At 42.5% G+C, this 18,176-nt stretch overlaps 1 protein-coding gene across 1 annotated transcript in view; it reads left to right on the plus strand.

The window, feature by feature from the left end:
• Window positions 1–15,158, plus strand: part of MTNR1B (melatonin receptor 1B) — a 57,534-nt gene extending 42,376 nt beyond the window's left edge. Inside the window, exon 2 of the mRNA XM_073318239.1 lies at window positions 14,290–15,158. Coding sequence (XP_073174340.1) covers window positions 14,290–15,158 — 869 coding nt within the window. The remainder of the gene's footprint in view (window positions 1–14,289) is intronic.
• The last annotated feature ends 3,018 nt before the right edge of the window (window positions 15,159–18,176 follow it).

The raw sequence follows: 18,176 nt of genomic DNA on the forward strand, positions 1-18,176 counted from the left end.
TTTTAATGCACAATAGGTGCATGTACATTGCTGCACCCAGGGCTGATCATTTGGCTCTCAATAGCCGTAACTCACCACTGATCGGTGCATATGTGCTTTATTCAGTATGAAGTCATTTTATCATGTAGCTTTCAATGAGGCAGCTGTGTTTCTGATCAGTAAGCACTATCTTTTAGCAAATGTAGCTGATGGAACTGAAATCTAGGAACCCATTACCATGGGAACATTGTAAGGATGAAATAATCATCCCAACTACATGAGCATAGTGTGGCTTCAGACTTGCTGGAGAGAGCAAAGTGTGGTTCCTGCACTAAATTGGTAATTTTCTTATAGATAAGACCCATGCTAGATGCTGCATCATAGGCATATTAAGGAACATTTCATAGAATCATAGAATATCAGGGTTGGAAGGGACCCCAGAAGGTCATCTAGTCCAACCCCCTGCTCAAAGCAGGACCAATTCCCAGTTAAATCATCCCAGCCAGGGCTTTGTCAAGCCTGACCTTAAAAACCTCTAAGGAAGGAGATTCTACCACCTCCCTAGGTAACGCATTCCAGTGTTTCACCACCCTCTTAGTGAAAAAGTTTTTCCTAATATCCAATCTAAACCTCCCCCACTGCAACTTGAGACCATTACTCCTCGTTCTGTCATCTGCTACCATTGAGAACAGTCTAGAGCCATCCTCTTTGGAACCCCCTTTCAGGTAGTTGAAAGCAGCTATCAAATCCCCCCTCATTCTTCTCTTCTGCAGGCTAAACAATCCCAGCTCCCTCAGCCTCTCCTCATAACTCATGTGTTCCAGTCCCCTAATCATTTTTGTTGCCCTTCGCTGGACTCTCTCCAATTTATCCACATCCTTCTTGAAGTGTGGGGCCCAAAACTGGACCCAGTACTCCAGATGAGGCCTCACCAATGTCGAATAGAGGGGAACGATCACGTCCCTCGATCTGCTCGCTATGCCCCTACTTATACATCCCAAAATGCCATTGGCCTTCTTGGCAACAAGGGCACACTGCTGACTCATATCCAGCTTCTCGTCCACTGTCACCCCTAGGTCCTTTTCTGCAGAACTGCTGCCTAGCCATTCGGTCCCTAGTCTGTAGCTGTGCATTGGGTTCTTCCGTCCTAAGTGCAGGACCCTGCACTTATCCTTATTGAACCTCATCAGATTCCTTTTGGCCCAATCTTCCAATTGGTCTAGGTCCTTCTGTATCCTATCCCTCCCCTCCAGCGTATCTACTACTCCTCCCAGTTTAGTATCATCCGCAAATTTGCTGAGAGTGCAATCCACACCATCCTCCAGATCATTTATGAAGATATTGAATAAAACCGGCCCCAGGACCGACCCTTGGGGCACTCCACTTGATACCGGCTGCCAACTAGACATGGAGCCATTGATCACTACCCGTTGAGCCCGACAATTTAGCCAGCTTTCTACCCACCTTATAGTGCATTTGCTTGCTTAGAGAACTTCAAAGACATCACAGTCCTTTGATTTCCAAAAGTTTAGATCAGGGGTTGGCAACCTATGGCACACGTGCCAAAGACAGCGCACGAGCTGATTTTTAATGGCATGCTGCTGCCTGCTGGGTCTCAGCTGCTGGCCCTGCTCAGCCTGCTGCCAAACCTAGGCTGGAGGCAGGCTGAGCGGGACCGGCGGCCGGAACCCTGGCAAGCAGCAGCGTGCCATTAAAAATCCTGCCCACCTGAGCCTGCTCCCCCCCTGAGGGGGCAGGGTGAAGAAGCTTGGTCCTGCTGGCTGCTGCTGCAGGGCAGGCAAGCTCCCCCCTCCCCAGCCTCTTCCCCCAGTGCGCTGGGTTCCTGCCCCGCTTCCTCCTCTCCCTCCCTGCTGCCGATCAGCTGATGGCCCAGCTGATGGCCCCCCACACACACTCACAGCCCTCTGCCCTGATCCCTGCACCCCCCCACACCCCAACCTCCTGCCCTGACCCCTGCACCCTCCCACGACCCCAGCCCTGACTCCAGCACCCCACACACATACCTAGCCCCCCCACCCTATGCCCTGACTCCTGCACTCCCTCACATGCCCCCTGCCCTGACTCCTGCACCCCCCACATTCCCACCCCCACCCTGAGCACCAAATGGAAGCTCCTGCACCCCCCTCCTCCACATTCTCCACAAAAGGGAAGAAGGAAGATCCTGGGAACTACAGGCCAGTCAGCCTCACCTCAATCCCTGGAAAAATCATGGAGCAGGTCCTCAAAGAATCAATCCTGAAGCACTTGCATGAGAGGAAAGTGATCAGGAACAGCCAGCATGGATTCACCAAGGGAAGGTCATGCCTGACTAATCTAATCGCCTTTTACGATGAGATTACTGGTTCTGTGGATGAAGGGAAAGCAGTGGATGTATTGTTTCTTGACTTTAGCAAAGCTTTTGACACGGTCTCCCATAGTATTCTTGTCAGCAAGTTAAGGAAGTATGGGCTGGATGAATGCACTATAAGGTGGGTAGAAAGCTGGCTAGATTGTCGGGCTCAACGGGTAGTGATCAATGGCTCCATGTCTAGTTGGCAGCCGGTATCAAGTGGAGTGCCCCAAGGGTCGGTCCTGGGGCCGGTTTTATTCAATATCTTCATAAATGATCTGGAGGATGGTGTGGATTGCACTCTCAGCAAATTTGCGGATGATACTAAACTGGGAGGAGTGGTAGATACGCTGGAGGGGAGGGATAGGATACAGAAGGACCTAGACCAATTGGAAGATTGGGCCAAAAGGAATCTGATGAGGTTCAATAAGGATAAGTGCAGGGTCCTGCACTTAGGACGGAAGAACCCAATGCACAGCTACAGACTAGGGACCGAATGGCTAAGCAGCAGTTCTGCGGAAAAGGACCTAGGGGTGACAGTGGACGAGAAGCTGGATATGAGTCAGCAGTGTGCCCTTGTTGCCAAGAAGGCCAATGGCATTTTGGGATGTATAAGTAGGGGCATAGCGAGCAGATCGAGGGACGTGATCGTTCCCCTCTATTCGACATTGGTGAGGCCTCATCTGGAGTACTGGGTCCAGTTTTGGGCCCCACACTTCAAGAAGGATGTGGATAAATTGGAGAGAGTCCAGCGAAGGGCAACAAAAATGATTAGGGGACTGGAACACATGAGTTATGAGGAGAGGCTGAGGGAGCTGGGATTGTTTAGTCTGCAGAAGAGAAGAATGAGGGGGGATTTGATAGCTGCTTTCAACTACCTGAAAGGGGGTTCCAAAGAGGATGGCTCTAGACTGTTCTCAATGGTAGCAGATGACAGAAACGAGGAGTAATGGTCTCAAGTTGCAGTGGGGGAGGTTTAGATTGGATATTAGGAAAAACTTTTTCACTAGGAGGGTGGTGAAACACTGGAATGCGTTACCTAGGGAGGTGGTAGAATCTCCTTCCTTAGAGGTTTTTAAGGTCAGGCTTGACAAAGCCCTGGCTGGGATGATTTAACTGGGAATTGGTCCTGCTTTGAGCAGGGGGTTGGACTAGATGACCTTCTGGGGTCCCTTCCAACCCTGATATTCTATGATTCTATGATTCCCACCTGCACCCCTTGCACCAAATGGGAGCTGCCCAGGTAAGAACTCCACACTCAAACCTCCTGCCCCAACCCTGAGCCCCCTCCCTCATTCAAGGTCCTGGCCAGATCCTACACCCCAACCCCCAGCCTGCTCCTTCACCCCCAGCCCTGTGTCAGTGCACTCCCACCCTCAGCTCAGTGCAGAGAGAGAGAGAGATGAAGAGAATGAGCTAGAACCAGGGAGAAGGTAGGTACCCACTCTATGTGGTCAGGGCCGGGATCCCAGTCCGGCAGTGGGCTGAGCGGGGCTGGCAGCTAGGACCCTGGCTGGCAGGAGCCGGTGGATGGAACCCAGACCGTCAGCGGGCTGAGTGGCAGTGGGCTGAGCCGCTCAGCCCACTGCCGGTCTGGGGTCCTGGCCGCCAACCTGCTCAGCCTGCTGCTGGTCTGGGGTTCTGACTGCTGGCCCCTTGCCAGCTGGGATCCCGGCTGCAGGCCCCGCTCACCCTGCTGCCGGCTTAGGTGAACGGAACCCCAGGCTGGCAGCAGGCTGAGCGGGTCGGCAATGTAAAATCAGCATTTTAATTTAATTTTAAATGAAGCTTCTTAAACATTTTGAAAACCTTGTTTACTTTACATACGACAATAGTTTAGTTATATAATATATAGACTTATACAGAGAGACCTTCTAAAAAATGTTAAAATGTATTCCTGGCACGTGAAACCTTAAATTAAAGTGAATAAATGAAAACTCGGCACACCGCTTCTGAAAGGTTGCCGACCCCTGGTTTAGATTATTTATACATTAGAAAAGGTTTTCTTTGCTTTTTCAAACTACTCGTTGCAATAATGTAACAATTTAGGACCATATTCTGCACTCACCTCCACAAGAGACAAGACTCTGGCCCTTATATTGCAATGAGTAGTCTGACAAAGCACAGAAAGCATTCTGTCAGGCTTTTACACTTTGTCTCTCCTAAAATGCAGTACACATTATGCACTAATGTCACATTATTTCCTTGATCAGTTTGGAATGGCCTGATTCATCCTAGGTGGCATTTTCAAAAGCTCCACATGCATTTAGGAGCACAAATCCCATTGACTTTCTGCATCTTTTCAGGGAGCTTTTTATGTCTGATTTCTATTCCTACATGTAAGCACTGTGCACCTTGCTATGACTAAAAACTAGTTTTTCTTGGATGCTGCTTATGCAGTATTAGAGCTTGTCGAAAATTTCCCATCTAAATATTTCCTCAGCAGAAAATAGCTTCTTGACTAAACAGAAATATTTACCAAATATTTTCCACTTTCCTGAAAGGTTTTCTTTTTTTGAATAAAAACTTCACTTTTCAGCCACTGAAAGGTGAAATTTTTCTTTTAAACTGAACCATTTTCATTTTTTTGACAAAAACCTGAAAATATTTGAAGAAAAATTTTGTTGAAAATTAAAAATAAAATTGTTTTAATCACAATGTTTCATAGGGATAAATCATTTCCCAGACATCTCAACCTAGCCTAACCTTCTCCACAGTGCGGCTTTAGCTGATAACTCTGAAATCAGACTTGCATTTAATTAGCTATTACCAAGGTTTCTCCATCCGTGCCCCCTCCAGGACTAGAGACAGATTGATCCCTTGAAAGACGTCAGTAAGACAAATACTGAGTACGTTCATGGATCTCACAGATGTTCTCACAAGGAGAGAAGGCTTGATGCCACTGCTGCAGCAGGACCACCACCTGCTTTTCTGGATTACCTTTAAACAGCATTTAATAAAAAGCTGCACCTGTAAGTGTGTGTGAAAGGTAAATGATTTAATTATATGGGGAAGATCTCCTGATGGCTAGAAGCCAGGTAGAATTTTCTGAAAGTAATAGGTGATTCCTTTAGCTGAATTGAGATATGTGCCTGGTTGATGTTTAAGGGGATTTATGGACATTTAATCTGTGTTGTCATGGATTAAATTTTCTCTCCCCAAAAGATATCACAATGTAGGGAAAATGTGGTGAAGCTACTTACTACCATGAAGCACATACACCATGGTGAAATCCTCCCTACCCCGCTCTGTCCCCTCTATGCTAAGTGAAAAGGGTGGAGTGGAGTGGAGTAAAGGCAGGGCCGGATTAAGACCTTTCGAGGCCCTAAGCACTGAAAAGATTATGGTGCCCCCCCCATATGTAATTCGAAATAAAAACAATACTATACCGTAAAATAAAATTTTATTTTTTGAAATGACATAAAACTTACATGTATGCTGAAATTAAAATAGCTTCTTTCTAGCTTCTTTCTGATTGCAAAATTCTGGATGAGTTCATCAAAGCTGACTTAACGAAGCATGTCTGCTTCCATACACAATAGGGAAAGTGAATCAAGTCTGTTCTGACACATTGTTCTCTGAGGGTTTTTTATTCTTTTCAGCTAAGGAAAAGAGTGTTCTGCGGAGCAGTTAGTAATCATCAATGTTAGAAAAATACATAGTGCGATCTCTACATTTGGAAATACACATTGTATTCCCTCTTTCAATATTGTGTCATGAAGATCAATGTGACTGAATTTCATTTTTCCTGTTTCATTAAACTTTGCGCGCATATAACAGTGGAAGGGCCATACTTCTTCACAGAAATTCATGTTCAAGTCAACAGGGTATGAGTCAACCAGCTTTTGGGAACCTTGTGAATATTGTTCGTAAGATAAATCCATATTCTTTAGAAAAGAAAATCTTCTTGATGCTTCTTTGTACACGTCACTTCTCCTCTTCATACGAGCTTCAAGTGTATCAATTATAGCATAGTAAGTAGATATGCAAAATTTATCTCTAGGATTCAATGCTGATCCTGTTTCTGTTGCACTGCTATCATTTGCTTGTTGTGTCCTGATTCGCTTGCAGGACTGGGCTTCTTTGTAGTTAGTATCAGGCAAGATATCTTTTGATATGTCTTCAGACCTTTTGAAATCATTCCTCCAAGTGTGTAAGTGGTCTGCTAATGATTGACAGAGGTCTGCACATGTTTTCAAATCCAATTCTTTTTCTTGGAGAGCTTGTTTTGTGTGGTAAAAGTGTTGTAAAATTTCATTCCATATGGTCAACATGAATACAAACTCTAGTTCTTGCATCTTGTTTGCAATGTTTTCTGCCTCTCGTATAGTTTCTCCCTTTTGTGATTGGTGTTCAGCTATACTTTCTAATGCATCCACAATCTTTGAGTAGGACTCCAGAATTGCACTTGTTGCCACTGCATGTGCCTCCCAGCGAGTATTACAAAGAGATTTCAACACATGATCATTGCCCAAATATGTTTTAAGAACTTCCCATCGGTGTGTTGAGGCAGAGAAAAATGTATAAAGTAACTGGACTGTTGAGAAAAATTGTACTGCCACTGGACAACTAATCAACAGCACCGCGGCCAACAAGACTGAGAGAGTGTGCAGCACATGGTATGAATATGGCATATTTGTTCTGTTCTAAAAGCTTCTTTTTGTGGACAATATCGTATTTGTTTGCCATTGGTAAAAGTCCAACGTGATTTCTCATATGGCCCAGTGTGGTATTGATAGTCCTTTGGTCCATGATAGCTCAGTGGTTTGCGCACTGGCCTGCTAAAGCCAGGGTTGTGAGTTCAATCCTTGAGGGGGCCGTTTAGGGATCGGGGAAAAAATTGGGGATTGGTCCTGCTTTGAGCAGGAGGTTGGACTAGATGATCTCCTTAGGTTCCTTCCAACTCTGGTATTCTATGATTCTATCCAGTAAGCTACATCATCGGTACTGAAATCAACCCACATACCAGGATCTTTTCTCCTATTATTTACAGCATGAGCAGGTTCAGTCTCTGACACATCCACACCTTCTAGAACAATGTCTGTTTTACCACCAGCAGTAGGATGATCAGTTACAGCCTCTGACACATCCACATATTCTGGAATGGTGTTTGTTTCACCAATAGAAGAAGGGTCAGTCTCTGAAACACCTACAGATTTTGGAATGCTGTCTGTGCTACTGAGAGAAGATGTTTCTGATGGATTCGCTTTGAAAAATGATGTCAGCTTTGGAAGATTTTGGAAAATTTCACTAGTTTTTTGTTTCTTTTCTTCTGCCAGTTTATGTTTCTGTGCTCCACTCAGTTGCTTACGTTTCATCCTGCCCCTTATCTCAGTTATCTGAACTTAAAAAAAAAATTACACAACGTACACTATTTATATATATATATGAGAAAAAACAAATCAAGTACATATAACTCAGAAGAATTTATCAATAATAAAACAAATGTATTGCAAATACATAACAGGATCTGATTTCCTCACATTATTTTGATCTACGTTATTAGGACACCCCCCTGGTTTAGGTGGGGATAAGTAATACAAAGAGAACAGAAAAATGGGGGAAGAGTGTGTAGTGGAATGTAAGGAAGTCTAACAATGTTCTGATTTTTCCCATGATGACTACTTGGATGCTTTTTTTTGAAATATCAAATTTAAAAAAAAATCTCATTTTTTTGGTGCCCCCTGCTTTGCTGGTGCCCTAAGCATGTGCTTAGTCTCCCTATTGGGTAATCAGCCCTGAGTAAAAGGGCTGTAAACCCCCTACATCTGACTTATGGAGGATTCCCCTAGCCCAGGCACTGCAGAAGACAACCATAAGGCTGCCTTTTGAGGACCTCTTCACAATCTCGATGTAAGGTGCATACCAGGAATGGAGCTGGGGGCAGGAAGAGAGTTTTGGGGTGGGTCTGAGGAGATTCTGGGAAGCTGCCATAGATTTGACTCTTAGGGCTATCTAAATGATGCCAGGGGCTCTCCAGCCATGAGAGCAACTCAGGATTGGGAGGGCAGGAAGCTATCTTAAAGTCATTTTAACCCCTGCCCCCTCCCCATCCTCATTTTGAGTTCTGGACTCTACCTCTTAGAGATACAGTACAGAAAAAGGGATCCAACAGTCTCAAAGAAAATTATTCCAACACGCTACTGAGTTTTGGAATGAACAATGGACATCAAGGTGTTTGTGCATCCTGGGAATCATAAAGCAGGCAGGACCTGGCCCTGCAAAGTGCTGCCAAATTTATAGCAAGGAGCTCCCTCTGCATTAGTCTTGAGGTAAGCTGGTCTCCTCTCATTGCAGACCACCTGTGCTGGCTGTGGTGGGAAGGTAGAATCATAGGGTTAGAGGGGACTGCAAGGCTCATCTAGTCTAACCACCTGCCAAAATGCAGGATTTATTTTGTCTAAACCATCCATGACAGATGGCTATCCAGCCTCCTTTTGAAAATCTCCAGAAAAGAAGCTTCCACAACCTCCTTAGGCAGTCTGTTCCATTGTCCTACTGTTCTTACAGTTAAGAAGTTATCCTTGAGATTTAATATAAATTTGCTATGCTGCAGTTTGAACCCATTGCCTCTTTTCCTGTCCTCTGTGATAAAAAGAGAACAACGTTTCTCCATCTTTTTTATGGCAGCCTTTCAGTATCTGAAGACTGCTGTCATATCCCCCATTAATCTCCTCTTTTCCAAACTAAACAAGCCGAGTTCCTTCAGCCTTTGCTCAGATGGCTTGCATTCCATCCCTTTGATCATCTGTGTCGCTCACCTCTGGATCTATTCCAGTTTCTCTATATCCTTTCTATACACTGGTGACCAAAATTGGATATACTACTCCAGCAGAGGCCTAAGTAGTACCGAGTAGAGCAGTACTATCACTTCCCATGACTTGTATGCTATGCCTCTGTTAATGCAACCTAAAATTGCATTTTCTTGCAACAGTTTCGCATTGCTAACTCATGTTGAGATTGTGTTCCGCTACAACTCCCAGATCCTTCTCAGCAGTGCTGCTGTCAAGTCAGTTATCCCCCATTCTGTATTAGTGCATTTGGTTTTTCTTCCCCAAATGTAGCACCTTACATTTGTCTTTGTTGAATTTTGTTTCATTGTCTATAGCCCAGGTCTCCAATTTCTAGAGATCCCTCTGAATTTTAGCTCTATCCTCCAAAGTGTTTGCAGCCTGTCTAGCTTTGTGTCATCTGCCAATTTAAACAGTATGCTCTCTATACCTACATTAGGTCATTAATAAAGATTTAAACAAGACTGGACCCAGAACAGATCCCTGTTGAACCCCATTTGAGACCTCCCTCCAATCCGACATCATTCCATTAATAAAAAGAAAAGGAGTACTTGTGGCACCTTAGAGACTAACCAATTTATTTGAGCATGAGCTACTCTTTGCAGTTGTTTAACCAAATATGTAGCCACTTACTGGAAGTTCTGTCAAGCCCGCATTTCTCCAGCGTACTTATCTGAATGTCATGTGGGACTGTGTCAAAACCACTGATGAAATCTAAGTATATTATATCCACTACATTCGCCCTATCCACCAAATCAGTTAGCCTGTCAATGAAGGAAATCAAGCTAGTCTGGCATGATTTGTTCTTGGTAAATCCATGCTGGCTGCTAGTGATTACCCCTCCACTTTCCAGCTATTCGCAAATTGAATATTTTATACATTGCTTGAGTAGCTTCCCAGGTATCAAAGTCAGGCTGACTGGTCTATAGTTCCCCAATTCCTCCTTTCCCCACTTTTTAAAGCTAGGCACTATATTAGTAGCCCTTCTCTGGTCTTATGGGACCTCGCCTGTCATCCATGAGTTTGTAAGTATTATTGCCGAGATTCCGAGATTTCTTCAGCTAATTCCTTCAGTACCATTGGGTGAATAGCATCTGGCCCTGCTGATTTGAATTTATTCAAATGGGTCAGAAGATCTCTGACATATTCTTAACTTACTCTGATCTGCATCCCTTCCCCTTTATTGTCTATGGTAACTTCACTAGTCATCTGGTCACATTATTTTTTGTGAGAAGACTGAAGCAAAGTAGGCATTGAGCGTCTCTGCCTTTCTATCATCTTCCATTACCAGCTCACCTTCTCCATTGAGCAGTGGACCCATACCATCCTAGATCTTGCTTTTTGTCTGACATATTTGAAGAACCCCTTCCTGTTGTTTCTAACATTTCTTGCCAGCTGTAACTCATTCTTTGCCTTAGCTTTCCTGATTTTGTCCCTATGTGCTTGCACTATTCCCATGTATACCTCCTTGGTCACATGCCCCTCCTTCCATTTCCTGTATGTATCCCTTTTGGTTTTGGATAGCTAAAAAGCTCCTTGAGCAGCCACATTAGCCTCCTGTGGCTCTTTTTATCTTTCCCCTGCATTGGAATAACTTGATGTTGAGCCTCTAGTATTACGTATTTTAAGAACTGACAGCTCCCTTCGACTCCTTTTCTTCTTAATTGGTCTTCCCCTGGGACCTTGCCTACTATTTCTCTGAGTTGGTTGAAATCCACCTTTCTGAAATCCTGTGTCCATGTTTTGCTGTTCTCATGTCCTTCTTTCCATAGAATCTTGAATTCTATCATATCATGATCACTTCCTCCCAAGTTCCTGACCACTTTCATGTTTGTAGCTAATTCATCCCTGTTGGTCAAAACCAGATCCAAAATGGATGACCCCCTAGTTGTTTCCTCAACTTTCTGAATCAGAAAGCTTTCCCCTATACATGCTAAGAATTTGCAGGATATATTATATTTTGCTGCAATAGTCTTCCAATATATATCATTGAATTTAATATCCCCCATTAATACTAGCTTATGTGTTAGCTAATCTTATTAACTGTTTATAGAATTACTCATCCACTTTCTCTTTCTGATTTGGTGGTCTATAATAGACTCCCATCATAACATCACTACTGTTCTTTTCCCTTCTTATCCTCACCCAGAGACTTAGTAGGCCTGTGACTCATTTGCCCTTGGACCTCAGAATAAGTGTATTCATTCTTGACATACAGCACAACATCTCGTCCTTTTTTCTTATACGTATCCTTTTGGAACAAGCTATATTACACAATGCAGGTACTCCAATCATGGGAGTTGTTCTACCAAGTCTCTGTCATGCCAATTAAGTCATAATTTTTGTTGTCAGACGCCACCAGTGTGGTGCTCTGCTCTGTTCAATGTTGATAACAGTTGTCCGTGTGCATGTGTTCCCTCTGTGTGCTGCCCCGGCTCTGCAGATCGCTGGCACAGCAGACCCTGAGAGAACCCCCATGTCCACAGACTCCGTTAAGGTACAAAGGCACCTGGCCAGGTTTACTGTCAAACGAAGCACAGTAATAGCTTCCAGCAGACTCTAGAGGACATACTACGAATATGTGCCCCCTGACAATGGACACAGCTCAGTCAGTGGTGGGACACTCCACTGCCCCCTAGGCCGGACAAAGACATCCACTCAGGGATGCATTCTTATATACAGGTACAAACAAATTACGCATCATTCTGGACATATTGCGGTGCAACCCCTCTACGTAGCAAGGTTCCGCCTCTCACCTTATACATGTTGGTTCGAACAAAACATCTCTATCCATCATATTACCCTTTTGCCCCTGTCTTTAGGATGGGTCAGCCTGTTCCTTGTTATGTGTGTGGAATGTGCAAGTATTGGAGTGTTCTGGTATCGAGTGTCCAGTACCTTTTAGGTACGTATATTTTTGCAACATCAGCCCTTTCCTTGCCAGCTTCTGTGAGCAGGACCTGCCTCTGGCTCACAGCTTAACTTTGCTTTATGTTAGCAAAGTCTTGACCATTACTTTAGTTCAGGCCTTAGGCTTCATACCAGGCTTCTGATATAAGGGTTTATGTTTCAGGACCTCATCTTACTACAATTTTCTTCATATACTATGACTTTTAGTTCATCTTGCTTCTTCCCCATACTCCTTGCAATCGCATACAGGCATTGAAGATACTTTGCAGATTACCCTGTTGCTTTTCTTTTTGCCTTTTGAATGTAGTTGTTATTTCTAGACCCTTCTTCAGCAATTAGCCCCTTTCCCTTGTCTTTGTTACTTGACCATAGATACACATTGGCTGTATTTTTGTCACCATCCACCATTGGACCTAGTTTAAAACTCTCATCAGGTTAGCCAGACAATGTCCCAGGATGCTCTTCCTAGTATTAGATAGATAGAGCCCATCCCAGCACAGTAATCCTCTTTTCTGGAACATCAGCTTGTTGTTGAAGAAGCCAAAGCCCATTTGCCGACACCACCGGTGTAACCACACATTTACTTCCGCTATTTGATGGTTTCTGCCCAGGCCTTTTCCTTCAACAGAGAGGACGGACGAGAATACCACTTGTGTTGGATGAGAACACCAAACTCTTTTATCCTTCTTCCCAAATCCACGTAGACTGCAGTGATCTGTTCAAGGTCCTTCTTGGTAGTATCGTAAGTCTCCCTTCCCCCATGTGAAGGGGTTGATGGAAGAAGATCTCCCTTTGAGTAGAGGGGAGTAGCAGAGCTCCATATTCCTTCCGTATGGTTAAGGTATATTTGCTAAAGTGTGTGGAGAAATTTGTATGGGCACTGGTCTTGCCATTTTTTCTGAGTGTTGAATCCTGCAGAGGACTAAGCACTATGGACCAGACTCAGCAATGTACTTAAGCATATGGTTTATTTATATGCCTAAAATTAAGCATGTGCATAGGTGTGTCACTGGATCAGGAACAAAATGCTCAGCATCTTCCAGGATTGAGCCCTTAATTGTTCACTGTAAATGAACACCAGATTTATGCCCACACATAATTTTAAAATACACTGGTCTTTTTCACAATTACATTCACAGTTTAAAGGATTTTTTTTTTACTAGTACTATATGGATTTCAATAAAAACAAGCAAACAAACAGCCAAGCTAAGAACATTTTTTATGTTTCCTGAATGTCAGAAACCTAATATTAGTAACTCTCCTATTATATTACTTTGGGAAGTTGCTAGGAAGGTATTTGGTATTCTTCCCACAAAATCAATGGAACCACTATTTAGTGTAACGTATTTCACATTTCAAATATAAATCTTGATGTCTTACCGTTTTATACAAGAAGGATTTTATAGATACAGTTCAGAAACTTCAAATAGATGAAAAGGGTATTATTTAGAGAGAGACAATAAGTCTCACTTTTATTGTTGAAGTTTCTTTTAACATCAAAAATAGAAAAGAATCTAGACTTCTGTGCATTTAAATACTTTTTCTTTCCATTGCATTCCTGTATTTTTGATTTTTACATAGTTTGGTGTGCTTTTGTATAGAAGATGATGGAAGTGTTTCACTCTTCCTCCTAAATTGATTCAATTGCAAACTAGTTGCAGAAGGGTAGGCAACATGCCAAAGAAAATATCTGTAGTTCAGCTTATTGTGTAGCTATTTGAAATAAACATATAATGCATCATCCTGGTACCATCATCCCTGATCTTCGTGCCATTTTTCCCTTTGCAGTTTGTTGAATCCCAAGGTGTATTACAGAGGCAGCCTATAACGATCCTCTACACAAGTATCTGCCTACCCAAGCTGCCTTTTCAATCACATTTTTGCACAAGGCTGCTGGAGTTGGTTACACTAAAGTGACTTAGTTTATATATAATGGATTATTGATATTTAAGTTTATAAACAGTGGTAGAATAGTAAAGTGATCCTGGCAGTAGGGTATTTCCTGTGGGAAGATCCTCTGGCCTAAGTGCAGTCACTAATAGCTATAAGCCACTCAGCAGCTGCTCAGCAGCAGCTAACATTTATGTGATAGCTTGTTCTGTATGACAGAGCTAGATCTCATGTACAGAAAGGTTGCTATTGAAATAGCTGCTTCTTGCTGGTACCTTGAACACGTTCGTGTTACAAATGTTTGAAACTATTTTCTTCTGTTTCATAAATATGAGTATATTTATTTGCCTCTCTTTTCTTCTTCCGTAGGTAATGCATTTGTGGTTAGCCTGGCTTTGGCAGACCTGGTGGTGGCCTTGTATCCATATCCACTGGTGCTCTTAGCCATTTTCCACAATGGATGGTCCTTGGGTGAAATGCACTGTAAACTGAGTGGCTTTGTGATGGGACTAAGCGTAATAGGCTCCATCTTCAACATTGCTGCAATTGCAATAAACAGATACTGCTATATATGCCATAGCTTTGCTTATGACAAAGTCTATACCTGGTGGAACACAATGCTATACGTCTGCCTAATTTGGGTGTTAACAGTTGTTGCAACTGTGCCAAATTTTTTCGTTGGCTCTTTAGAGTATGATCCGCGCATCTATTCATGCACATTTGTTCAGACTGCTAGCTCCTATTACACCATCGCTGTTGTCATAATTCATTTCATAGTACCTATCACTATTGTGAGCTTCTGCTACTTTCGGATTTGGATCTTAGTGATTCAAGTAAGAAGAAGAGTCAAATCAGAAATAAAACCAAGACTGAAGCCAAGTGACTTCAGAAACTTTCTCACCATGTTCGTGGTTTTCGTGATCTTTGCCTTTTGTTGGGCACCACTGAACTTCATTGGACTAGCTGTAGCTATCAATCCTTTGGAAATGGCACCAAAAATTCCTGAGTGGTTGTTCGTCATAAGCTATTTCATGGCCTACTTCAACAGTTGCCTTAATGCAATAATATACGGACTTCTTAACCAGAATTTTCGGAAAGAATATAAACGAATCCTAATGTCACTGTGGATGCCAAGGATTTTCTTTCAGGACACATCCAAAGGGGGGACTGAAGGTCCAAAGACCAAGCCTTCTCCTGCTTTAAACAACAATGACCAAATCAAAACTGATACCTTGTAAATGTGTTATGGTGAATGCAAAGAAGTGTCATTGAGAACTCCAGTGATGTAATTGTAAGATTACACTCATTCTTGCTTACTTTTCTGTTCTTTCAATTTTAATGTCATACAGTGACTGGAATACTGTTGTCTTGATAAAACACACTGCTCTTCTAAATTCATATTTTATACAAGATACCAATTTGAAATCAGCTTCAGAATTAAAGTAGAACATGAATGCCAGCTGCTTTATTTCTGAGAGACTAATCCTGTTCTCAAAATGTGGATGAGGCAGTCATTGACTTCAGTGGGGGTCATGCATTTATCCAAGGTCAGAATTTGGCTCTTAGAAAATATAATGAATGCATTTGCTTAGAGGTATAGTAGTCAAGGCTGAGGGCATATTTTTCCTGTCATATTTGCACATGGAAATTGACGTAGATACTGTGCTTTCCCTCTATGTGTCAAACTTGGCATTTCTGTGTATGTACTGGTAGGGGAACAAGTTTTCCTTGTGAACTGAAGAGGAGAATTTTGTCCTACAAGAATATTTTATTACTAATGCCTTTCCTGGCAGGGATTTTCATATATATCCATCTCAGTTTATTTATTCTATTTGTCTTCTGTATATATTCTTTCTTTCTCTTTTTTTCCTTCAGATGATACAATGTAACTGGTCAGTTGTTTACACATTTATATTACTTTGAGGATTCTTCTTCTAATATGTGCTCAGAATTCCCATTAGTACTTGGTGGAGTGGTGTGTATACTGAAGGGCAATAGACACATAATAACTGTTTAGAAATAACAGATATAAAATGTATAGTATAAATATTGCCTTCTTAATTTTATATATAGTATATATAGTTCATTTGGAAGTTGTAGGCTCCAAAAACTATATGGAACAATGAATTCCAAACAGAATCATGTAAAATGAAGGGGAGTCACTAACGGTGTCACTTTTCAAAAGTACTCAGCATTGACCTAGCTCTGCTCCCATTGGAGTCAGTGGTGAAACGCTCATTTACTTCATTGACTCTCACTGACTTCAGTGCGGGCAGCATTTGGCCACTACTGAACACTTTTGAGAAAATCTCCCCTGAGATATTTAAAGGTTTTTTGTACATGGGGCAGGTGGGGTTGCCTGTTTCAAGTGGGGTTCTGCTCTAAAAATATCAGGATGAGGTTCCATGTTTGTGGTCTCTTAGTGTGACTCCAGCTCAACTCTGCACAGTTTACAGGATAAAAGGGAGGGGTTTTTTTGGTCAGCTCTGCAAACTCAGCCTTCTCTTTCCTTCTCCACTAACAGCTATCATGCAGGCCAAATTACAACATGGGTTACACCTGCACACCCCACTATGGCCTGTATAATTTAGCTCGCATCATCTTTATTACTACAGTACATAAGAACTTAAGAACGGCCATACTGAGTTAGACCAAAGGTCCATCCAGCCCAGGATCCTGTCTACTGACAGTGGCCACTGCCAGGTGCCCCAGAGGGAGTGAACCTAACAGGTAATGATCAAGTGATCTCTCTCCTGCCATCCATCTCCACCCTCTGACAAACAGAGGTGAGGGACACCATTCCTTACCTATCCTGGCTAATAGCCATTAATGGATTTAGCCTCCATGAATTTATCCAGTTCTCTTTTAAACCCTGTTATAGTCCTAGCCTTCACAACCTCCTCAGGCAAGGAGTTCCACAGGTTGACTGTGTGCTTTGTGAAGAAGAACTTCCTTTAATTTGTTTTAAACCTGCTACCCATTAATTTCATTTTGTGGCCCCTAGTTCTTATATTATGGGAACAAGTAAATAACTTTTCCTTATTCACTTTCTCTACACCATTCATGATTTTATAGACTTCTATCATATCCCCCCCCTTAGTCTCCTCTTTTCCAAGCTGAAAAGTCCTAGCCTCTTTAATCTCTCCTCATATGGGACTTGTTCCAAACCCCTAATCATTTTAATTGCCTTTTTCTGAACCTTTTCTAATGCCAGTATATATTTTTTGAGATGAGGGGACCACATCTATGCGCAGTATTCAAGGTGTGGGTGTACCATGGATTTGTATAAGGGCAATAAGATATTCTCCATCTTATTCTCTATCCCTTTTTAAATGATTCCTAACATCCTGTTTGCTTTTTTGACCGCCGCTGCACACTGCATGGACGTCTTCAGAGAACTATCCACGATGACTCCAAGATCTTTTTCCTGATTAGTTGTAGCTAAATTAGTCCCCATCATATTGTATGTATAGTTGGGGTTATTTTTGCAATGTGCATTACTTTACATTTATCCACATTACGTTTCGTTTGCCATTTTGTTGACCAATCACTTAGTTTTGTGAGATCTTTTTGAAGTTCTTCACAGTCTGCTTTGGTCTTAACTATCTTGAGCAGTTTAGTATCATCTGCAAACTTTGCCACCTCACTGTTTACCCCTTTCTCCAGATCATTTATGAATAAGTTGAATAGAATTGGTCCTAGGACTGACCCTTGGGGAACACCTATGTTATCCCTCTCGATTCTGAAAATTTACCATTTATTGCTTTGTTCCCTGTCTTTTAACCAGTTCTCAATCCATGAAAGGATCTTCCCTCTTAGCCCATGACAACTTAATTTACGTAAGAGCCTTTGGCGAGGCTTTCTGGAAATCTAAGTACATTATGTCCACTGGATCCCCCTTGTCCACATGTTTGTTGACCCCTTCAAAGAACTCTAATAGATTAGTAAGACATGATTTCCTTTTACAGAAACCATGTTGACTTTTGCCCAACAATTTATGTTCTTCTATGTGTCTGACAATTTTATTCTTTACTATTGTTTCAACTTATTTGCCCGGTACTGACGTTAGACTTACCGGTCTGTAATTGCCAGGATCACCTCTAGAGCCCTTTTTAAATATTGGCGTTACATTAGCTATCTTTCAGTCATTGGTGATGCTGAGTAAGAAGGAAGGAACTCAACTTGATTTTCACACTCCAAATTGGATTTACTGTGCTGACCTTTAGGAAAAATATTTTAAAACTTGTGCACTAAGC

Source organism: Lepidochelys kempii, chromosome 1 (assembly GCF_965140285.1).
Source record: "Lepidochelys kempii isolate rLepKem1 chromosome 1, rLepKem1.hap1, whole genome shotgun sequence".
NCBI classification, from domain to species: domain Eukaryota; kingdom Metazoa; phylum Chordata; order Testudines; family Cheloniidae; genus Lepidochelys; species Lepidochelys kempii.